General features: G+C 52.0%; 1 protein-coding gene across 2 annotated transcripts; it reads right to left on the bottom strand.

The window, feature by feature from the left end:
* Positions 1 to 1,587: 1,587 nt before the first annotated feature.
* KCNA10 (potassium voltage-gated channel subfamily A member 10) lies at positions 1,588 to 13,699 on the bottom strand. 2 transcript variants are annotated; one of them, XM_061349516.1, is made up of 2 exons: positions 13,368 to 13,699; positions 1,588 to 5,013 (listed from the first exon to the last, which is right to left on the bottom strand). In XM_061349516.1, the coding sequence occupies exon 2, from the start codon at positions 4,937 to 4,939 to the stop codon at positions 3,389 to 3,391; it is 1,551 nt and encodes a 516-aa protein (XP_061205500.1). In that variant the 5' UTR covers positions 4,940 to 5,013; positions 13,368 to 13,699; the 3' UTR covers positions 1,588 to 3,388. The 2 variants fall into 2 exon arrangements, with proteins under 2 accessions (XP_061205500.1, XP_061205501.1); XM_061349517.1 differs by lacking the exon at positions 13,368 to 13,699 and adding an exon at positions 9,141 to 9,522.
* Between the last annotated feature and the right edge of the window lie 10,100 nt (positions 13,700 to 23,799).

Here is a 23,799-nt window from a genome sequence, read left to right as displayed (position 1 = left end):
TCCAGTGCCTCACCGCCCTAACAGGAAAGAATTTCCTCCTTACATCCAGTCTAAACTTCCCCTGTTTAAGTTTTAACCCATTACCCCTTGTCGTGTCACTACAGCTCCTAATGAAGAGTCCATCCCCAGCATCCTTATAGGCCCCCTTTAGATACTGGAAGGCTGCTCTGAGGTCTCCATGCAGCCTTCATTGTTATGAGCAAGAAGAAATGAGCCTGGTGCAGTGGGAGCTATGGTTCTGAGAGTCAGCACCGCCTGGACCAGCCCCTGCCAGGATGGACGAGACACAGCAGGAGCATCCGCAGGCATCCTACCGCTGAGTGGCATGGGAGAGGGAAGCCGTGTCCTTATTCCAGGCAGGACCAACAGCCCAAATGCTGTTGGAAGGCAGTTCCTACGCCCTCCTGGCATGTCTGTTTTGCACTGGTGCCAAGAGTCCCTGGCAAATGCCATCCTGCTATGGGCTTCCTCCATGAGAGCATCCCTCATGGCCAAAGCATCCCTGCCCACATCTGCGTTTACACATGCAATAAAGAAACAAACCAGCTAAAAGCTTCCAAGCAGGAATTAGAGAGGGGGAAACACACACTGGGATTGGCTACATCCTGGGAAATGTCTATCCTGGAGTGCCATCTCGTGGCTGCGGTGCCAACACTGTACACTGGGGAAGCGCAGAAGTAGCTGCCTGGTGGCAACAGCATGCTCCCTCCAGGGCTTGCTTGGAAGTAGCGGCTCTAAGGAGCAGGGAGACGCTTCTAAGTGACAACTACATCACATGTGACCGGAGTCCAGCGTGCTGCAGGGATAAAAAGCAGCCAGGGCATCATCCTGATAAAGCAAAGAGGGTTTCTTTTGTCTTCTTTTCAGCTTTTTCTATGGCGGCACAGAACTTCAAGTGGGAATTCAGGCTGTGCGTGTGCTGGATGACATGACAGATTGGCTCATTAGGGCCTGACTCAAGAATAGCACAGTTACTAAGAGATTTCTATGGATTTCATTGAGCTTTGAGCTTTGGGCTTCTATTTAGGAAGGTGCTAAGCTGCAAATTGTGTGGGATAATGGATTTTCTGGCAGGTTTTTGTCAAGCACCAGCTGAGTGTTGGCACTGGGTATTCATAGCCTGGTTTTCCTCCTCTTCACTTTAGGATGAACTAGAAACAAGCTATTGTGGCTGGAAAATTTTAATGCCTCTGACCCTATCCTCATAGAATAAATCAGGGATCCCCCTCATACCTGGCCTTCTGCAGTGGGCAGTGTGAGCCAAACTGCTGGGGAAGCCTCTGCACTGCAGTTCTGGAGCTCTAGAATGTCCCATGTCTCAACCCAGCCCCATGATTTCCAGCCTGGAGCAGCACAAAGCCAAGGGCAAAAAGCTGAGTCCAAATAAAGAGGGTTTTCTGCATGCCAGACTTCAAAGCATCTATTCTTTTATCTGAGAATAAAGTTTACAAGTTAATGAGAATCAGGTTGTCCGTCCGTCCATCCATCCATCCATCCATCCATCCATCCACCCACCCATTCATTCATCCACCCACCCGTCCATCCATCCACCCACCCATCCATCCCAGCACCATTCCAGGCCCTGTTCGCTAGGGGAGCAGGAGCAGTAAAGATGAGCTCATTGCTGACCAGGCTGAGCTCTAAAAATTATCAAAGAATGAGTAAATTCAAGCTTTCTGGAGGAAAAGGAGAAAGAACCTGCTGTGAAATAGGAACAATGACATGGCAGAGCTGCTAGAGGGGATTGAGGGATGAATGGAGAGGAGCTGTATGTCTCAGGGTGCTGCTCTCCAGCTGTGCCCAGATGTGCATCCTCCAGCTGTCCCCACAGATGATGAGAACTTGAAAATGATGGCAAGGAGATGAAACAGCTCTCAGAGCTCCTGCTGCTGGCTGGGATGACACTGTGGGGCTTGTAAGGTGAGGAAGAGGATGGTGGAAGGATGGGGAAAAGCTCTTGGAGAGCAGGTTAAAAGGGGGATTTGTCTCTCCTGAAGGAATTGTGCTGGTCATGACCCAGATCCATCTCTCTGGGGTGTAAAAGACCTCATTGCAGAAAGCCAGCCCACAAAAAAACCCAACCCAACCCCCAAATAACAACCTTCCTGGCCCAGGATTGCAGGATTTCTGCATGGGGAAAATCCCAGCAAGGCCAAAGTCGTGTTTTCCAACAGAGCAGGAATAAACCCCGAATATAAACCCCATCTTTCACCACTCCATTCTGAATGAAACTGCAAAGCAGAGATGCTGGCACATTGTGTAACGATCATATTGAATCTTTAGGAGATGAGACATCGAGTATAACAGATGTGGGATATAAAAGCGGATGTGTAGACACTGCTTGAGAAACTGTGATTTTAATGTAGGCAGAAACATCAGCAAAAGCCAAGTGAAACAGTGAAGCTGGAACAAAATGTTTTCGGAAGGAAACCTGCTGGCATTAGAGGGAACGGCAAAATGATGTGGTGCTGGTTTCTCCCTTCTGAAGTGCTGATGGAAATGTGCATGGTGCAGAGAACCACAAGTGCCTTTTCATGGTGGGAAGCTGAGCCATTGGGATACTTCAGCCCTCATTGCTCTGTGCCCCATTGGCAGCAACGTAAGTGACAATCAAAGCCACAAGGGCTTCGTACACCAGCTAACCCCTGAGTCAAGCATTTGCTGCAGGAGAAACGCCCTTCCCTGTCTCAAAACTCAGTTTTCCCTCATAAATCCTATTGAGCCATGGCATCCCAGACCTTCTTTGGTGGCTGTGCCACCATGACTGGTCATCATCCCTCTCCTCCTAATCCCCTCACCTGGTTGCTTGTCTCCATCCATTACTGCTGTGCCAACAGGATGATGTAGGCAGGAAGACCAAGAAACTCGTCCAGCTACAAATACAACTTGTAATTTATTCTATTCACCAGCTAATTTTCCAGCCAGAGCATTCCCAACTCTGGGAATTGGTCAGAGCCCCAGATCCTAAGTGATGCGTAGGGAGAAACTATGTTAAATGGATAGCAGGGAGCTGGACCCACCTTCATCCAGCTGGGTGACACTGAGCATTTAATGTCATTTTGCCCTTATTCCTCCTTTGATAAATGGGGGAATTCTCTGTAGATGGGGAGCTCCACTCTGAAGCTATGGACAGAGAAGGTAAAAGCGGATGAGCATCAAATTAACAAAAACCAGACTGATGGGCAGGGCAGAGAGATAAGAAAGATGGTGTTTATTTGAACAGCCACAGGAAATCAGAGATTGAAAAATGCCTAGAGAAAAAAAAAAATAGAAGAAAATAAGCAGCAGCACATTTGGTTTTAAAAAAGAAATCACAGCATGCAGATGGGTTATTCCTTATCCAGCCAATCCCACCACACAGAGCCCAGTCCCATCATGGCCTCAAGCATCATTTTTTGGCCTTGTCTCGAGGGTAACCCCCATTGGTCTTATTGAGGGACTCCATGCTGCCGTTGCCCGTCACCACGCTGGCGAGCATTCGCTCCACCTCCCCGGGCAGGATTTGCTTCTCTTCGTTCTCCGTCTCCCTGTGGTAGAAATAGTTGAAGTTCGAGACGATGACAGGGACGGGCAGTGCAATGGTCAATACCCCTGCAATGGCGCACAGAGTCCCTACGATCTTCCCACCCAAGGTGGTGGGACACATATCTCCATAGCCAACAGTCGTCATCGTGACCACGGCCCACCAGAAGCCATCAGGGATGCTGGAGAAGTGGGACTGTGGTTCATCCACTTCTGCGAAGTAGACGGCGCTGGAGAAGAGGATGACGCCGATGAAGAGGAAGAAGATGAGCAAGCCCAGCTCCCGCATGCTGGCCTTGAGGGTCTGCCCCAGGATCTGCAGCCCCTTGGAGTGCCGGGACAACTTGAAGATACGGAAGACCCTGACCAGCCGGATGATCCGCAGGATGGCCAAGGACATGTTCTGCTGCCCGTTGAGTTCGCTCTGCTGGATCAGCTCAGTGGTGAGCGTCACAAAGTAGGGAATGATGGACACGATGTCGATGATGTTCATGATGTTCCTAAAGAATTCGGTCTTGCTGGGGCACACGATGAACCGGACAAAGAGCTCGAAGGAGAACCAGATGATGCAGGCAGTCTCTATGACGAAGAAAGGGTCTGTGAAGGTACTGTGGGCCAGCAAGGTGTCCGTCAGATTCTTGGAAAGCTCCTGGGTGGACTTAAACTCCCTTTCCTCCCTGAACTCCGGCAAGGTCTCCATGCAGAAGATGATGATGGAGATGACAATGACCAGGACAGAGACCAAGGCTACACCTCTGGCTGCACTGGAGCTTTCAGGGTACTCAAAGAGCAGCCAAAATTGCCTATGAAAGTCATTAGTTGGTAAGAGGGTCTCAGGGTCTTTGATGAACCCTTCATCCTCCCTGAACTGGTCCATGGCTTCATCACCCAGCTCGTAGAAGGTGATTTCGTCAGCAAAGACATCAATGGGGACATTAGCAGGGCGCCGTATTTTCCCACCAGACTGGTAATAGTACAGGATCCCATCAAAACTGGGCCTGTTCCTATCAAAGAAATACTCATTCCTCATGGAGTCGAAGTAACGCATCCTCTTTTCTGGGTCGCCGAGCAAGGTCTCAGGGAACTGGTTGAGGGTCTTGAGCCGCGTCTCAAACCTCAGCCCAGCGATGTTAATGATGACTCGTTGGTCCCCCTCATCCATACCCACCCTCTCCCCCACCAGATGCTCACTGAACTCGGCGGAGAACCTGGAGAAGATGGTCTCATTGTTGGCGTTTTCGCTGTTGATGAGGATGCGCAGGTTGGAGAGGAGGTTGGCGCAGCTGGGGTGGCCTTTCCGCGACTGGCTGGCGGGGCTGAGGTCGTTTGAATAACAGGGATCCTCCACAATCTGATCAGCGTTGTCAAAACTGACTAGTGCCACCTCCATCTCCTTCCAACTGGACACGTCCATCATACACTAATCAGATTAGCAGCATAAATCCCCGGATCGGATGCCGGCAGCTTGCGTCTTTCCCACGCTATGAGGATCTGCAAGTGAACGGACAGGGAGACAGAGCTGAATTGGGCAGATGGATCACTTGGCTCAGCTAAAAGGAATAAACCAAACCTGAGATCAGAAAACCTTGCGTTTTTCAATGGAAACCTGCATTTCATTGACTGCCAAAAGCAAGCTGTTCACCTCTGGATCCTTCAAGCTCCTTTTGGCATGGCTTCATTAGCATCACAAAACCTCCCAGTATCATGTACAGCACCCAAGGGTAAAAGGTCAGGCAGTAGCAGAGGATGGGGGTGAACCCAGGTGTCCCACCCAGCCTTTCCCCAGCAATCCCAGCCCTGCAAAGCAAGGGGTCATTTCAGACATGGCCAGTTGTAGATCCAGGGCTTGGAGCAGGATTTGGAGGTGTTAAACATGGGAGTTCTGGTTAGCAGCAGCCTTGCTGCAGCTGGGGGAAGCACTGAGTCAAACCCCAGGGAGTCCTTGACATGTTGCAGCTGGATCAACCGGTGTTCAGGAAGCAATTCCCAAACTAGGAGCCATAGTGGGATTTGGGGAGTGCAGCCCAGAAGGCAGGCGGGTCAGGAGGAGAAGGACGTGTCCACCAGCCTTGCAGACCCCCTTTGATTTGTGTGAAGAGGGGTAAGAGCTGCGGTAAGAACCCCTCATCTTGATCCAGACTTTGGCTGGGCAGAGGATGGGTTGATGTCAGAGCTGTGCCTCCTGCATGGTAGACCTGATATTCCCAGCCTGAGGAAGGAGATGAGGACTCAGGTCACTTGGAGAGCATCTTTTGGGCCGCAGGGTGGATTTTTAACCAGACCAGCTCCATCAGCAACAGACACCATGTCCCCAGATACTCCTGGGCACACGCTCCCCTTCATGCTGCTGCTGTTGTACTGAACTTGAAGGCAAAGTCAAAGAAGAGCCCAGGGACCAGGCCAAGTTATAGAGCTGAGAAATTACCTTTCCTGCCTCAGGGAGAAGCATGAAGAGAAATTAGATGTTAATGGGGAACGGTTCTGGGGAGAATTGCCCCAAAAATGCACTTTCCAAGTGAATCCAAGCCTTTGATTTATTTCCTTTCCAGCTCTTTTCCCCCAGAAATATCTTTTCCAGCCAGCAGAACCCCCAGAAGGACCCCCAGAGCTGCTCTGTGTGACCGCTCATCACCAAGGGCACCCCGGCTCTCTTCCCCTGCCAAGTTCAGGGACTGGGAATGAAAACACCCAAATGCCCAAGAATAGCAACACAATTTAGGCCACGTCTGCAAGGAGCAGCAGTGGTGCTGGGGCAGGTCCTGCGGTGAGGATGCTCCTTCCCCTTTCCCCAGAAGCAGACTCATCCCTCCTTGCTGGTGCACTGCAGGTGGGGTTGGGTAGGACCAGCTAGAAACCTGAATCTGCTGCAGAAGTAGGTGGTAACATCCTGGCTTGCTACAAATCCTCCCTCTTTTGCTCTCAGCATTACAACCCCAAAAGCAAGACTTCATACAGGAGTCAGGACCCATATCCCAGACAAGGGCTCAACCTTACTCTTTCCTTAGCAGTCATGAAATTCTGGATTTGGGGACAAATCCCACAATTTATCATAAGCTGCTTAAAGGTCACATTTCTTTGCTTAAAATAAAGCCACGGAGCATGGTTGTTCTTAGGCATCCGTCTCTATAGGGCTGCTTCTGGCTGGTTTTGTGACAATTTTCCTACTTGGACACATCTAGAGAGGAGCATTTGGGACAACAGAGCAGAAACAGAGCCTAGAGGAAGCCGAGGCAGAGTGGGTTTCCCCCCAGGAGGAACCTTCTGCAAAGCTGAGGAGCCCAAATGGCTTCAAGACCGAGTCCTCCAGCCCCAGCGATGTCCTCTCAGGGATGCCCACAGTGCAGCAGCTCTCCATGAAGCTGGATTCAGCTCAGACTTGACTTTTCTCTGTTGAGAAGTTGTTGCGGGCAGGATGAGATCATCAGAGCAGTGCTGGGTGCAGAAAGTGCAGCACAACCTTGGCAGGGAGACAGCAACCAAGAGCTGCAGATAACCCACGTTTCAGCCCCCATGTAGCATCAGGAGGGAGGGAAAGGGGTAGTCAGGTATGACCAGCCCAAATAAAGCTCTTTTGAGGGGAAAAACAAGCATTAAAGGAAAAAGGAAAAGCAGCACGTACAGAATCATAGAATCATATCCTTCTCATATTCGTAGTTTTAACATAAACTCCCAAAGAAAATGTTTAAATCAGAAAAAAAAAATCCCATAAAGAAAAATAGGTTTGAATGAGGAGAACGGGAGTGCTTAGTGTTGAGCTGATGGGTGAGGTGACCTGTCCCACCACACAACTCACCACACTCTGTCCTGATGGGACAACCCCGAGGGGACCGCAAGCCCAGGAGCTTCTCTCCACAGTGGGGCAAAGTTAGAGCAGCTAAAGCTGACCATGAGACCACGTCCTAAGGCAGTGCCGTGGGATGATCTCGGTACTTTGAGCATTAAATGCGCTTAACTCTTATTACAACCCACTGGCCCCGTGGGCAAGAGAAGTTCCCAGCCCTTGCTTGGTGGGATGAGGCTTTTGGTCACAGAAGAACTTGTGTTTATCCTGAAATGTGGCTTTGCCCTGGAGCCTCCATGCACATCAAACTGAGCCCCCCCAGCATCATCCCTAGTGAGGAAACTGAGGCACAGAGCTACGAGGGGACAGTTTGCATGTCCTGGACAGGGTTGAGAGTGTAAAATTGTGCTCACCCCCCTGCCAGGACATAGAAAGGTGCTTTTTAGCTCTGTTCCAAGCTTCCCAAGGGATGCAGGGCCATGATTTGCCTTTCCTTGCATTCAAAGCCCCAAACCATGCTGATATCTGCCTGTCCCCATCACCAGAAGCAGGTGCCCCACCTGCCCCCAAGCCCCCAGACCACCCTTTCTGTCTCATTTTTACTTCAGACCAATATTAACAGCGCTGCCTGAAGTCACAAAACACCCTCCCAACGCTTTGCAATGCGCGCTCCAGGGTCTGACAGAGGCTTGAACCAGAAAGTTGCCTCGTTTCCTCCTAAATCACCTAACATCTGCTTCCCTGAATCTGATTAACTAATACCCTTCAGCTGAAATCCCTGCCTGGGGAAAACAACGTACAAAACACATCTGAGACACAGAGCGAGCGAAAGAGAAGGTCGTTTTGAGGGAGAGCTGGTGTTTTGCCCACCGCACCCCAAGTAAATCGGGGCTCTGGTTCCCACCAGCCCCTCTGCAACCATCAAATCCTCAATGTCTGCAGTTCCCTTCTTGCCACCCATCATCCGTTCAGCCCCACACTCCTGGGGTGAACAACAACCATTTCCAAGGTTATTCCAGAAAACGGGAGATGCTGAGCATCTCTTCCACCCCATCTCCTCCCCATCACCTCTATAGTGGGATGAGAACAGAGGTGATTCCTCCTGTAGCCCTCCCACACCATCACCTATGGGGACTTACCCGCACAAGGCATGGAAGTGCCACCGCTCTCTGCATCTGGGAAGAGAGTTATTAAACACTCATAGGGATGTGTAGGAAAAGCGGAGATGGAAAAAAAAAGTCCAGCCATACCCTTGAAAGGTCCCTTTGGGATAACGCAAGCAATGTCATTTAAAAGGCTCTTCTCTATTTGATTCAGTGTATAATTGGCAGCCCAGCATGACAGGGATGAGCTTTGGCAGGCACGGAGGCAGGATCCGGAGTGGTTCGGAGCCTCGGCCCCACCATCGCCCTGGGAGCCCTAAAACAAGCCGGGGATCCATTGGGAAAGGGGACTGGTGGGGTGCAGGGGACACCCTATCCCCATGCCCTGCTTGCCCAGGGAGGGGGAACCCGGCCACCCACCTCCTGCCCCCACCCGCTCGCCCATGAGCGAGATGGGGGAGGACGTGTCCTTCTGGCGGATGCCACCTTTAATCCCCAATAATGCTCCGGATGGTCCAGAGGGGACACGTCTTGTCCGTGACGTGGCGAGGTCTGAGCCGGTCCCCAGGAGGGAGGTGGAGAGGGGGGACAGGGACCCGCAGAGCGCAGGCACCGGGGGAGAGGTTTACAGCAGGATATAGAGCCCGCTTTGTTATTAATATATAACAATGATGATAAAAAGAGGAGGGGAGGGGAAAGCCCAAGGGTTGGAGCATCCCCCATTGCCCACCTACCTCCTGCCTGTGGCCATGGGTACAGCGGGCTCATTTCCAGGAGGGGACGGTCCGGGTGCCTCCGCCACGTGGGACATCTCCGTCCCACCCCTGGGTGATGGGACCGGCTGCAGCAGCAGGTCCAGGCAGCATTAGTGGGGGACAAGGGACAAGGAAGGGAGGAGAATGCCCCTTCCTCATGCCTGGCTGCCGGCCGGCCTCTGGCTCAGAGCGCAGGGCTGCCGGGCTTATATCCTCCAGGAATAGACACAGAGATGCCCTGGGTGGATGGGACCGGGCAGGTTGGCACCATTCACTGGAATAACTGGGAATCATTTTCATTTCATTTCCCCATTTTCAGTTTCTTTCCTTCCTGAAGCTTGCTGCGCTCACAGGCAGCCTCACCTTGGCTGCTTTAATTCCACTTGGGAACTGGGTTTCACCCTCTACCTTCACCCAGGTTAGCCTCCTATCCTCCTCCTCTTCCTCCTCCTGCGCTCACAGGCAGCCTCACCTTGGCTGCTTTAATTCCACTTGGGAACTGGGTTTCACCCTCTACCTTCACCCAGGTTACCCTCCTATCCTCCTCCTCTTCCTTCTCCTCCATCTCTTCCTTCCAGGCATCTGCATTTGGGGAAGGCAAAGGAGGAGATGGCACATTTCTACCTGTGTGCTTCAGCCTGAATTCCTCCATGGTGACGCTCCTTTGCTCTTGAGGGACCCGATCACCTCAATTTCCCTCCCTCCAGCATCCTTTTCTGTCCTCTGAGCTATTTCTCCCCCAGTGAAGTTAATGAGCACATTAAACATCCCTATCCTGGGGGACAACCTGGGACCTGCCAGCTTGGAGCATCTTATACTCATCTCCAGCCATCTGCGATGGAAAGGGGACACAACAGTATCCAGAGCTTTGATCAGGCCCTTCAGGGCTGGTTTATCATTTCATATACCCCCTTCTGCACCCCTGTGTACTACAGTCCTTAGATTTATCCATTCTAGTGAGCAGCTGGAGATCTGCTAACAAAAGGGCATTAAACCTGCACCTAAATTCAGCCTGTGCCCAGCTCATCTCCAAACCCAGTCTGGGAGGGTTTTGACCACAGGGAGATGGTGTTTGCAGACAAAACCTGACCTCTTTTGGGTCTGTCTGCCCCAGATCTCCCTGGCATTAACCAGGATCAGACCCTGCACCCAGGCAAAGAGCATCCATGGCTGAGGGAAACATGGAGCTGATGGTCAGGGCTGAGAAGTGAGCTTAGCAGAAACCTGCTGTTAATAGGAATATCCCTGAAGTCAAAGCAGGGTTTGTGGTCCAGGGGAGACAGGTACAGGGGGAGATGCCCGGAATAACATCATTGCCTCCAAGAAACAGGACAGTTACACAACTCCCTCATCTCTGGAGGTTTTGGCTACACCCTGGACACCCTTGGGAAGGTTTTGCCTTTAACCAAGGTGACTTTAACACCCTTTTGCTTCAAGGATTTGAATACCCCCCAAGCCAGGCTACCCTGGGCTCTCCTGCATTTCTTTCCCTCTAATCCTCTGCTCTGTGCTCCTGGCTTTACCCAACAGACAAATTTGACCCCTGAGGGTGTCCTGCATCCATCCAGGATGGACAGGCTTCCAGTGAGTGCTGGTATGGGATTGCTGCCTCCACACTCACTGCTGCTGGGGAAGGGGGAGACAAAGGTACCCCACAGCCTGTCCTGCTGCAAGAAGAAAGGGGTTTTATTTGCAGCAGGTCCCTAAATTACTGCTTGGAGCCGTGTTTGCACAGGGAGCTTAATTTTCCCAATGGACAATAAGGCAGAGAACGCCTCTTTCTCCTATGATCTGACCTGGGAGGAACTGGAGCAGAGTGGGAAGGAGATGACAAAAGAGGGGTGCAGACCCCATCTCTGCTCCCATGGAGCAAGGCAACGGCACTGGATTGGATTTTTCCCTCATTCTCAGTCCAAATGATGCTCACAGAGACTGCGGCGTGTGGGTTCTGCTCTGCACCAGGCACGTACTTCACTCCACAGAGCAATTTACTGCAGTAATGAGCCCCTGCTCATTTTCCTCCTAGCAGAACTCATTAGCTGGGGTTCAGCATTGAGTTCAGCTACGTGGCTCCTGAATGGAGCTGGGCAGGGACCATTCCCGGAAGGAAAACAGGGAGTTTCTTGGTTTGCTGCTAGGGAAGATCCTGCAGAAGTTTATGGCTCATCTCCCTCCTTGGGAGAGCTGGTTGCAAAATGAGTTCTGTAAACTCAAGGCAAACGTGTGCAGCTGTGAGGGAATAAGCAGGAGGGGAGATGCTGCAGGCTTATGAATGATAAAATCATGGAGAGAATAATTCAAACCTCTGAGGGGATGAGGGGCTCTGGTAGAAGCTGCCCCTGATTTCAAGTCCTCAGTGTGGGAAATGGAAGAGGCCAGAATACACTGCAATGACACCATAGCACCAAAGGAGCCCAGAGCTCAGGAGCAGCCTGATCTGACCCCCCTCTGCAATACCTCTGCTATCAAAAGGAAAGGTTAAAGTGTGTCTTTAGTCAAGGGGGGAGCAGGATGAGCCCCAACATTGAAACCTGCACATCGTACCAGTAAAGATACGATGAGCCTGAACCAGCTCCTGTGAGCTACCTCCATCTCTGTGCCTCAGTTTCCCCAGGGCTGGTGATGCTCTGTACACCCAAGCAGGAGCCCTGCAGGAAAAGATGCACAGGAGGAAGATCCCAAACTAGATTCCTGGTGCTGGGATGGAGAGGTCCCTTGCTGCTGACCCCCATGACAGGCAGAGGATCATGTCCAGCCAGGCCCCTTTAATCCTCCCCACTTTCCATACTTCATTCTGCTTTTTCCACCCGTATTTCTTTATATTGAAAGAAATCAGATTAGCAGAGAGCCTGGTACACGCAGTACGCGCCATGAGACAGATGAAACCTTTCTGATAGCCAGCCATAGAGCCCCAAATTAATCAGCTATGGATTAACCGGGTCAGGATGTAATTTAATAACGAGTGAGGGTGAATTCCTGCAAGGAGGGAGCCGGCGTGGTCCCACACCGTGCGCACCACCAAAGCTGCTGCAGCTCGACACCAGGAGCAGGGAAAGCCAGATGGGGTGGAATGAGCTCTGCAAAGGGAGCTGGTGAGAGCCTGGGTCCAAGCCAGGCTTTGCTGCAGCTGAGCCCTCCTCATCTTCCCTAGAGGTGCGGTTTTAGCCTGATTCAGGAAAAGGTTTAAATGGGGTTTTGACTACAGGGGGCTGGGGTGGCTGTGGGGATGCTGAGTGGGCTTTTTAGAGGCTGGAGGTCTGCTCTCCACTGGGATTCACAAAGTAATTGTAGCTGCAAAGTGTTTGACACGCTTTAGGATGGACAGATGGACACAAAGCACTCTTGAAGTGCTTTGATTAGCCTGTGCCAGAAGAGATGCAGGGAAGTGCATGGAGTGACCTCTTTCCCCCCCCCGAGCATCCTGGCTCCATCCGGGCGCCGCGATGGGGATGGGGAGGCAGCCATCCTCCCTGCTCTCACCCTCCTGCTTACCGTGGCTGTAACGTGATAAAGACAATTCGATGCCGGATCGATGGGAAACTTTCCCGCTTTCCCAGTCTGTCCAAAAGCGCTGGGATAGAGGCAGAGCCTGACCCAGCGCCCAGAGCTCAGCGCTGTAACCTCAGTGTGCTCCTAGCGACAAAGAAATGACTTTGTCCCCCCCTTCAAAATCCGCACTGGCAGCAAACCCTGTGAGGAGGTTGTTGGCCAGAGCCAAAAATGGATATAGGTATAAATGGAAAGCAATAGGAAGCCGCTAATCAGGTCAGACGGATACCTGCATTGATCCCAATTTCTGCAACAGCAGCAGCTACAAAGAGCTGGTGGCAGGTTTGGGGTCCCGGTGTCACGCAGGGCTGGTGGGATTGTGTGCGGGGCCACTGCAGAGATCAGGGCATTCTCCCAACCCACCACCCCACCGTCCCGTCCAGAGCCGATAGCAAAAGCTGCTTAAGACTTAAAGTGATTGGGATGATGCCAGTGGGACCCTCCTGGCAAAGCTGGGTTCCTCACAGCTCGCACCCAGCGATTGGGAGCGCTTCACCTTCCCTTTTCATCCAAGGATAAACTAAACTTCTCCTCTGGTCACCATCACCCATAAAATACCCCATGGAAAAGGAGAGCAGCGCTCAACTGCTCTAAACCTCCCCACCAAACCCTCCTCTTCAGCTTCACCCCGCTGCAAAGAAGAAGGGAGCAACAAACCCAGCTTTTGCATCATCCTCATCCTCCTCCAGCGCGTGGGGCTCCCGGTCCCCCTGTCTCCATCCTCCTCCTCCTTCAGCTCTGCTGGCCAGGAGCTGCCCGATGGTGCTGCCCCTTCGCCTCTTGCGGGTGCATGGCACAGGGATGCTCGTCCCTCTCCTGCGCTGGGTGGAAAGGCGATGCCAGTACCCACGTGAGCCCGGTGGGACTCCTTGTCCTCATTCTCCTTGTGCCTGAAATGGGTTTTTGCTCCCTCGCTGGGTCCTGCCCACCAGCAGCAGCCGCATCCAGGACCCCAATCCACCACTTTCGTGTCTGCAAATACATGCACGGCCTTTGCTTTCTGAGTGAGGGTGAGGAAGGAGAGGCCCGGAGTGGAGGAAGAGGAGGTGATGCTCAGATGTGACCCTTTTTGTCCTCTCCCTGCAGAGCTGCTCACTGGGGTGCTCTGCCAAATGCAACCAGGACAGTGCTGGTTTCACAGGGACCCTCTTCATTTACACCCACTTGAAAGGGGATTGAAGCAGGATAAACAGGACCCTCCAGTGCTCTCACCACCAACACTGAAGTACCACATGGGTGGACGCATCCAGGGCTCTTCCGGCCATGGATCCCTTTGCCTGGGAACTTCCTTGGCTGCTGCCAGCATCTGGGTCTGACTTTGTTCTTTGACTCTGACTTTGGTGCATGGGAAAATCCTCTCTCTTCCTGGGAGCCTGTGATTGCCATTAAGGAAGCTCCCAAACTGCCGAAGCTTTGGGAGCAGGAACTGCCCCCTGTGTGCTTTTTCCATCCCATTTTTATATGGGCAGGGGTGCTTGTTCCTCTGTGAACCTCTTCAGGGGGGTCACACCTTGCCCATACAACCCTGGCCAATACAGCCAAGAGCAACCCCATTCAGGGGCAGAGCAGAGGTTGCTGGATTCAGCCATAGCCTCTGATGTAGTCGATAGAGCCATCAGGGTTGTTAGCATCACGTTCAGTGAAGGCATCTCAGCTGCCTTTGCAAGCCCCTGCCCAACAGGATTTGATGAATCTGCAGCTATTTCCCTTTCCATCTCTTTCCCCCACCCCTGCAGAGGTCATTGCCTTCCTTCCCTGCCCCAAAACTTCACAAGCAAAGGCAAAACCAACAGCATCACTCTAGAGAGGCACTTAGCACACGGGAATGGGGTGGGTACCAGCCGTGGCATATCTTGATTGACCTTCAAAAGCTGTCCCCAGCCCTCACCTGCATCCCAAATCCTCCTGCCAGCAGCTTGGGATGCTGAGCCTTTCCCTCAAGCTTTATTCCACCTTGTGTAATTGGGGCAGGCTTCCACGCTGTGCTGTTGAATTGGAAAAGGAAAAGAAACGGAGATCAGCCCGTGCTGAGCCCTTTCAGCAGCATGCCGGCAGTGGGGATGTGCAAAGTCAGGGTCTCCCAGAGGTGCACCTCAAGAAGAACCCCAAGGAATTGCAAAGAAAACCATATCCTGGAGAGTTAGGCCTGGAAAATCTCCCCCAGGCTGAAGGGAAAAGGAGATCTCAAAGCTCAGCCAAAGCAAAAAGCTGCCCCTCGGGGTCACCTTCCCCTGGCAGCCCCAAGCTCCTCACGGGAAGTTGGAGCTGATTTTGCCTTGGAGCAATCTCCTGATCTCCTTCCCATGACCTCTGAAAATGAATATGGCCGAGCCCCACAGCAGCCAAGCCCTGAGGGGTGTAGGGCTGTCTAGTGATGGGGTGCTCCAGTCCCCCCTCTGCACCCAGGGCAGCACTGAAGTGATCATGGCAAAGCTTTGGCTTTCCCAGCTGCATGCCCAGAGCTGAATCTCATCTTGGGAATACAGTGGGAAAGCATTTACGGGGTACAAAAGCATGATCTTGGCTGTAAAGACTGTAGCTTGAAGCCACTGTGGGGTTGGAGGAGATGCAAAGGAAACAGCTCAGCTGAGGAAGCCAAATTGCACAGCTCTGGGAATCAGCAAAACAATCATTTTTTCCCTGATAAAAACCTGGTTTTATTTGGATGAGGCTTTGTTTGCATGGAAATTGGTACAGTCCCTATAGAGGTTGCCTCTCCCTGGGACCATGACTCTCATTACACATCAAACTACTCTTAGGACTTTTAGGAGTCACTCTGGGGTGCTGAACCTAAACTCTATGCTAACCAAGGCAAGGCTCTTTGGGCCCTTCCATGTCCTTCCAGTCAACCTCGACTCCCAGTCACTGGTTTTCCGTGGGCTTCTTCATTAGTGCTTGGAGGACAGAAGTGTGTGTTAGTGCTGGAGCCGCAGTGAGACGGCACCAGGACCAGCTCTGTCTGTGTTCCTGCACCAACCCACAAGACCAGGGCAGACGACCTAAACCAGACTCTCTGAAAATCACATTATTCTTCACCACTAAAGGCAAACTGTACTGGATCCACTGGACCTAGAAGCTGTTCTGGCCCCATATTCCCAATAACCCTCCCCACACCCTTCTCTGCATCACTGGGGTAAGCGCTGCGCAGCTTTGCGCAGTGGGGAATCCCATACTCAGTCCCTTGGGATCACCTAAAACACCCCTTTTCTTTCCAAGCGAGACCAAGACAACTTAAAAAGAAAGATCCCATTAACTATTGTCATTGCAGCCTGAACCTGATGTCATTCCCTTGCGCATCTCATCCCTTCCCCATTGAATTCACCCCAATAGAACAGATGCTCCCGCCGCTGTTTCAGGTTTTAAGTGACTATTTGTCAGCCACAGATTTCAGCCTGTCAGAAATCCTGATGAATTATTTCACTCCAGGTCCTTATGGTTTAATTCGAGCAGGCTGAAGGCAACTAATATTTCCTTGCTGTGTTTCGTCAACGTTTCTTGCATATGCTCCAATAGAGCAGATTGCAACGGCTCATGATTTTCTAATGGAAGACTTTGCAAAGCATTCAAAGCCATTAAAAAGATCACAGCTGAGAATAACTACTTTATTTAAGTCTTGGAAGAGAAACAAAGGCTGTAAGTGCCCAAAGCACAGAGTGTATCTGTTTGGGTTCAGGCACAAACCCAAGAGCATCCAAACCTCCTGTATCAGCACAACTTGGTATAAACCCATGAGCCAAGCACCATTTTAAGATGGAAGATAAATGGAAACCTTTTCAACCAGGTGATTCTTCCACATCCTAGTGATAATAAAGTCAAATAAAAGGATTGGCTTAATATAGGTGGGAACTTGCCATGGGTATTGGGCTCCATCACGTTTCCGTTGTCGCATTAATGCTGTACAGACTTGTATAAGCACGGTAAATAAGATTAAAACCAGTCACTCACCTGCAGCCTCGTTCCACCAGCCTCAATTACAGCCCTTCCTCAAGCAATAGGAATATCTTGGGGTGGTGACGGACGTGGTCGATGCCTGTGCGGCTCTGACACACAGGTAAGGATTAGAAAGAGTTTGTCTCAGGAAAGACTCAGATTCGGAAATCCTACACCCTGGTGTAACCCTACCTTATCTTGCTGTCCTTGGTTTTAAAGGAAACACGGGGAAGAAACGCGGTGCTGCAAGCAGGGCTGTGGTGCATCTTCACACGCAGGGATAACAACTGCCCTGAACAAACCCAAACTCTTTGGCAACCAGCTCCAAGAGAGGGGGTGTACAACCCCAAGAGCTCAGCTCCTGAGCTGAACCCTCCCAAGTGATAGCTTCATTACTTGGGAGCAGATTTATCCCCGTCACCACTCCATGGGCAATGTCCATATGGGGTGAGGGGTTCCATTTGACATTAAGAGCTTTCCAACCTGGTATCAACACCCATTTTAGGAAGCAACATTCACATTTTAAGACTAAAAGGCACCAAAGAGTCCAGCAGCTCTTAGCTGCCAGGACATGGGCTGTAGTCCACTCTCTTGGTCCCACCAAGGCACAATGTTGCCTCAATAGGAGCTGCATTGCTTCAGGTGTGGGTCCTGGCCTCACTGCTCTTCCTGTGCAATGCTATGGGGACCAGTTGACTTGAGCTCCTTCCATGCCTAAGGGAAGTCCTGGGTGCCTTTCAAGTGGTCAAAAGGCACTGAGCATCCCACATTGTGGGCATACCCCAAAGGAAGCCCTTCATTCAGCTCTGAGCAGCAGCATCAGGCAATGCCAAGGAAGAGCTGACATACCCCAAGGTCTCAGAAGGGTCTTCTCCTTAGCAAAGTCCCACCTTGTTCCCTGAGCCATCAAGAACCAGCTATAGGAGACTTTGCCTTCTCTGAGGGGTCCTTTCAAGCCTATGGTGTGGTGTCCTGGTCTTCTTTATCCCAGGGACACACAGGACGTGTGTTAAACCCATCTATCTTCTGCTTGGTGAGGAGTATGGGAGGAAGATGCAGGCTGGAGGCTGCAGTGTAGCTATGAGTTTGTTGACCAGGATAGATGGGTCTTCTCCACCCTTGCTTGCTGCATTGAGCATCTTGGTATCAGCTATTACACCCAGTCCTGCAGTAATCATGGGCAGCAGGCAGTGGAAGGAAAGGTCCATGGCTTGCCCAGGTCATCAGCTTGGCCATTCTGTTTTAAGCCATCTGACAAGGAAGCCCCAAAGACATTCCTCATCCTTCAAGCACCACTCAAAGCCCTGCCTGCCCAGTATCCCTAGGAGATGACACTGCCTCCTGGGTGTTTCCCAGAGGTTCCTGTTACACTGCAGTAATGGGGAATCGCATTAATTACGTGTTCAGCTGAATGGTGGTAACGAAGGCACGGGACATATCAAGAATCATGTTAGCATGGCAAGTAGCACAGGAACACCCAGAAAGGGTGATGCTCCACAGAAAGGCCTGAAGTTGTTACAAGGACGTCAGGAGACTTGATACAAAAGGCCAGCTTATTAATAGCTAATGGGCAAATAAATTATGTACCCACTTGGGTGGATTGTGTTTCTCCCTCCTCGCTGCACCCTGCCATCTCCATCACCTCCTTTCTCCCTGGTTTCTGTCCCACTTGGTTCTTTCTTCTCCTTTATTTCCCTGCTTTGCAGGACTTTGGTGTGTTTGCTCATCACTGAGTGTTCCAAAGCTGCAGCACTGAATTCCAGCCTGTCCCCAGGGTCTTGGCTGCTCACATCCATCCAGAGAGGGACCACCACTCACCCCAAGCCCTCTCCAGGACACGTCCTCCATCGCACTGGGGCTGCTCGCTCTCCCAGAGATCATTTGATGCCCTGGAAATGCCAAACCTGAAAAGAAAAGCTCCAGGCAACAAAACAAAAGCTTCTGGCTGGGGCTGGATGGGACCTGCCCTGCCTGCCATCTGCGGCCCTGCAGGAGCAGCCCCAGCTCCCATGGTGCAGGCAGCCAAGTGCCAGCGGCTCCGCACTGGCCATGCTCCAGCAGGTCATTGGCAGGCAGAGAAGGAAGGGGAAGGCTGAGTGGAAAGGGGGAGGACAGAGGGGTTGCTTCGTGCACTCGGGACTTGGGGTCCCCAGAGGCCCAAAACCCCAGACCTGGAGAAGGGAAAGCTGAGACTAACTCAGTAAAGGAGGTTTGGGGATCTCACTGCTCCCTCACCACTCACCTGATGCTCCCAGCTCTGTGAAGCCCAGGAAGGGCACAGATCTGCCTTGTTCGTGCATCCCTGGCTGGGATAACACGGCAGCAGGTTTGAGCCTGGGTTGCTGGCAGACTGGGACTGCCACTTGCTCCTGCTGCAACAGGGGCAGCACAGGATCACAGAATGAGCCAGGCTGGGAAAGCCCTTTAATCCCATCCAGTCCAACCCTTACCCCAGCCCTGCCAAGGCCACCCCTAACCCATGGCACTGAGGCCTCGTCTCCACGCTGTGTGAACACTTGCAGGGACGGTGCCTGCAGCCCTGCCCTGGGCAGCCTGTTCCAATGCCTGAGCACCCTCTGGGGCAGGAATTGTTCCTCAGCTCCATCTAAACCTGCCCTGGTGCAGCTTGAGGCTGGTTCCTCAGAATTGCCCCTCTCACCTTCCCAAGCCCCATTTCCCCTCTGGTTCATGGGCAGCACTCTGGTATCTGCTGACACTGCAGCCAGTGTGGTTCTTCCCATCAGATGCTCCTTCCCTGAGCTCTAAATGCTGTTTGTGAGCCCACTTACAGCTGTCTTAGTGGAAGCTGAAGCCTGTTGGAGGACGTGTTTAGTTACACATCTCAGAGGCCAGCACACTACCCCTGTGCTTTGGGGCTGACTCCCATCAGCAAGAGGAACACAGGATATAAGGGATACTCATACAGGTTACCCCTCCACTATTGCTTTGAGTTGGGGATCTCAGGCAGGGCTGCAGTCCAGTCCCATCCCCAATACCCTGAGGAGGTGAAGAGCGGTTAGGGCAGAGCCAGGAGCAGCATCCCAGTCTCTGGACCAGCCCTTTAACCGGAGGATGATGGTCCCACCATCACTGCCTCTGCACCCTGAGGCCCCTTTCCCAGCACATCCCCTTCTCTAATCTTTCATTATCACTTTCTCTGCCCACTCTGATTTCACCAGGCTGTGCTATGCTATCCCTCGGGCCTGGGTGGTGTTGGGCAATCTGATCCCCACCTCCTCATCAGGCTGTCTGTAAACACTGTCACTAATCACCTTGGATGCCGTGCTGACCCTGATGAAGTTCCACCCAGTGGGGCTTCATTGCCCAACTCAATGTGGTCCCACCAATAGGCAGGCTCCTGTTCCATGCCTGTTACCTTCTGGGCATGTTTGCATAAGCCTGACCCACGTCACAGCAGCTCCTGGTCACTGAAATCAGGCTATTCTGTATCAGTAATAAGAAACTCTCCCCACCTCTGACCACAGCACGTATCTGCTCACACTGTTGCTTCCTCCCTGGGGAGAGCAGCATCTCACCCCAGCATCCGTGAATTATGACAGCAAAACATCCATCTCCAGCCTTTATTTAACCCCCACAACAGCCTCCTCTGTGAAGAGGCCTTCCCTTGTCCGTCTTCTATCAGCCAAAGGAAAAGGAATTGTAAAACCATAGAATGCTTTGGGTTGGAAGGGACCTTAAAGCTCATCCACTCCCACCACCGTCTCTCAGCCTGGCTCCAGAGCAGAGCTGCTCCAGCCCTCGCAGCATCTCCATGGCCTCCTCTGGCCTCGCTCCAACAGCTCCACGTCCCTCTTGTGCTGCTGCCCCAGAGCTGGATCAGGGCTGCAGGGGGGGTCTCCCCTCCCTCAAATCAGCAGCAAAGGGAGGAGGAGACGCTCTCACCCGCCTTGTCTGTCACTGGCCAGCGCAGGGATGTAGATGTGGATGTGTCACATTTTGGGGTCAAGCAGAGGAGAGGGAGATGGCTGCTTGTCAGACAATCAGGGAAGAAAAGAGACACGGATGGAAAAGAAATGGCTGCAGGAGGTAGCAATGAAATGCTTCTCCTTTGGTGCCAGGAAAACTAGGGAGCAAGGAGGGAAAGTCTGAAGTCAGACCTCTGCTAGATCCTTTCTTCTTCCGGCACATGATGGGGACAGCCAGGAGGAAGGTGAGGAGATGGCTCTGGTGCCTTGGTTGTAACTGACCTCATCCAAAGGGAAAACTCCCTCCTGTGAGGTGCTGAGGACAAGCATAACACAATGTCCATCCCATTCCTGCTTTGCAGAGACGTAAGACCAAGCATGACATCGCTTTGTTGTCTCAAACCCCTGTCCAAAGCGAGGTTAAAGATGGGGAGACAGGTACAGAACACACAGGAGGACTGAGCTGCCCAAACCTCCCTTCTCACCAGGTGAGGCAGGTGCAGGTCTGCTCCCTCACCTCCTCTTTCCATCCACAGTTTGAGCTGTTCCGGTCTCTCCATCCAAGGCTCTGAATCAGGTCCCTGCAGCAGCTGAAGCCTGGTAACAACAGGAAGCCCTTGTTGGTGTCTCCAAAGCAGCGGTGTCTGCTCTGTGGTTACCGGGTCTCACTGGCTAAGTGAGGCCCGGTGACACCGTGTTCCAACAGCATCTCTTTACACCTCAGCATGGCAGGGGACAACTGACCCCAGCATCCCATGGTCCCCAGGACCTGTGGCTGCAATGAGGCCCTGCTCCCTCACTGCCCAACCCAGGGCTGTGCTGCTGATGAAGTGAAGCCCCAGGTCCCATCCTCTGCAGCAGGGAGGGACGGGACAAGGCAAATTGACCCAAACCAAAATGATCCTGCAGGTCTTGGCAGGTGGCTGCAGTAGGATGTGACAAGATATGTATTGTTATATATATAACAAACAATATATAACCATAGTTATATAGCAATAGAACAGTGCACATAGGTGCAGTATAACAGCTCCAGCCAGAAGAGGACAGTGGTGCGTATGTTTTATTTAGGGATGTGCTTTCTATGAGCACAGATGGACCAAGAAGGATTTTAAGGGCTTTAGTTCCTCTCTTCACTATTAAAATCACCTATTTCAACACACACAAAAGGGTATGAGGGGGTTCAAGGCTATTCCCAGTGACAAACCCCCATCTGGTTTGGGGTATGAAGCTGTTGCTCTAAGAGATGCTTAATGGGACATTGGCTGCAGCAAGTCTCAGTGAGATGCTGAGTGGTTGGGGGGATGCATGCAATGAGGGCTGAACCTGCAAACAAAAATAATTGGTGTTTTGGGGAAAACTTTCATCTCAAATGAAAATAGGATTTAGAGGGTTGGTTTGAAAGGTGAAAGCTGCTTCAGGTGGTGCCACTGATTTCCAGGGGAGGAGAAAAAGTGAGCGCATGTGTTTGTGTGTACGTATCTATATTCCCCTCTACCTGCACACATATGGAGTCAAAAGAGGGCAGGGAGGAGATGGGTTTGGTGGTGGATACCAAGGTTTGCATCATCCAGGACAATGTAGGCACTGAAAAGGTCTCATTTGCCCTCTTCGAGCCTCCTCAGCCTGATCACCTCCTGCAAAACCCCCACTTTCCTGCTGGTTTAGAGCTCAAATGGGCTCATGGCAGAGGTGGGGAAAAACAGGACCTCTTCTTGGTGACCTCTGTTAAATCATGAGCTATAGAACCCCAGCCTGGTTTGGGTTGAAGGGACCTCAAAGCTCCTCCACCTCCAACCCCTGCCCCGGGCAGGGACCCCTTCCACTGGAGCAGCTTGCTCCAAGCCCCTGTGTCCAACCTGGCCTTGAGCACTGCCAGGGATGGGGCAGCCACAGCTTCTCTGGGCACCCTGTGCCAGCGCCTCAGCACCCTCACAGGGAAGAGCTTCTGCCTAAGAGCTCAGCTCAGTCTCCTCTCGGGCAGGTTAAAGAGATCTCACCCCTGCGATGAAGACAGATGCTGGAAGCAAAAGGCAAAGACCTGGTTCAGGAATGGCCTGGATGGAGATGAGGTACAAGGGGTTTTTTTTTGCTCTCTGCAAAATTTGCCCTCTGTGAGGTGAAAAATGGAAAAACCCCACCCATTCATCACCTTTATATAGTCCCTTGGGCAGGGAGAGGCCACACTTGGACCTCTCAAACACAGCTACATCCCTCAGGAGCAATTCGACACTTGTACTCAGCTCAATGAAGTCTGAACCCAACAGGGTAAAATACTAAAAATAAGCATTCTCTGCAATGAAAAGGTGTTTGCTCTTAACTCCAGGGGGATCCTGGGGGCTGGTTTCTCATTATTGACCCAAAATGGTCCCCTCCATCCCTCCTTCTGCTCCCGCCGGCTCAGCAGGCAGCACCGCACCCCCACTTCAAAAGCGTGTGCCCTGATAGAAAGCAGCCAAATTGGCTGGTGTAAAACAAACCAACCCACAGAAACCCACCTCTCCTCATCCCTTCCATTAACAAACCCTCTTCCCCCTCCCTGGATCCTGCAGGGGAGGAAGATGCAGACAGGAGCTGCCAGAAATCTGTCACAACATCCCCAGCGCTGCTGCATGAGGAGCACGGATCCACATCCTCAGACAGGCACATGTTGGGTTCCATTCCCACCTAACAACCTAAACACAACCCCTCTTCCCCTGTATGCTCTGCCTGGCCTCACTCACCTGCTTTAACCCCAGGACAGCGTGTGTCTGGCTGGCCCAGTAACACCAACAGCCCCAGACTGGTTTAGCTTTGCTAAAGGCAGGGGGAGCTGCTCACCAGGTTATCAGCCTCAGGTGCCCAATTGTCCCAGCTTTGGAAGGCTGGGGCTCCCCCGATGATGCCAATGAACAGGTTTTCCTCCTGCCTGGGACAAGATGTGCTGGTTGGGCTGAAAATCTGGGTGAAAATCTAGGAATTGGGCAGGGAATAGGAAGGAAAAGGAGCAGCACCCATGGTGTTGAGCACCCTGTTTGGCTCTGGATCCAGTGCTGGTTGCAGCATCCTCGCTCCCCATTCCAAACTGCTTTACTAAGGGGGTGAAAATGTGTGATGAAGATGCTAGACCATCACTGGGAGATGCTGGGCCATAGCTGAGGGTGGCCCCATCGTCTCTGCCCCACTGATCACACACAGGGACAGGTTCACGCAGAACCAGGCAGGGCTTTGCAGCACAGTTCCCAAGATACACATCC

Source organism: Neopsephotus bourkii, unplaced genomic scaffold (assembly GCF_033783945.1).
Source record: "Neopsephotus bourkii isolate Nb327-2 ecotype Australia unplaced genomic scaffold, CSIRO-AGI_Nbou_v1 NB_414, whole genome shotgun sequence".
Lineage (NCBI taxonomy): Eukaryota > Metazoa > Chordata > Aves > Psittaciformes > Psittacidae > Neopsephotus > Neopsephotus bourkii.
Note: the sequence above shows the minus strand (reverse complement) of the source record. Positions and strands in the feature narration are given on the sequence as shown.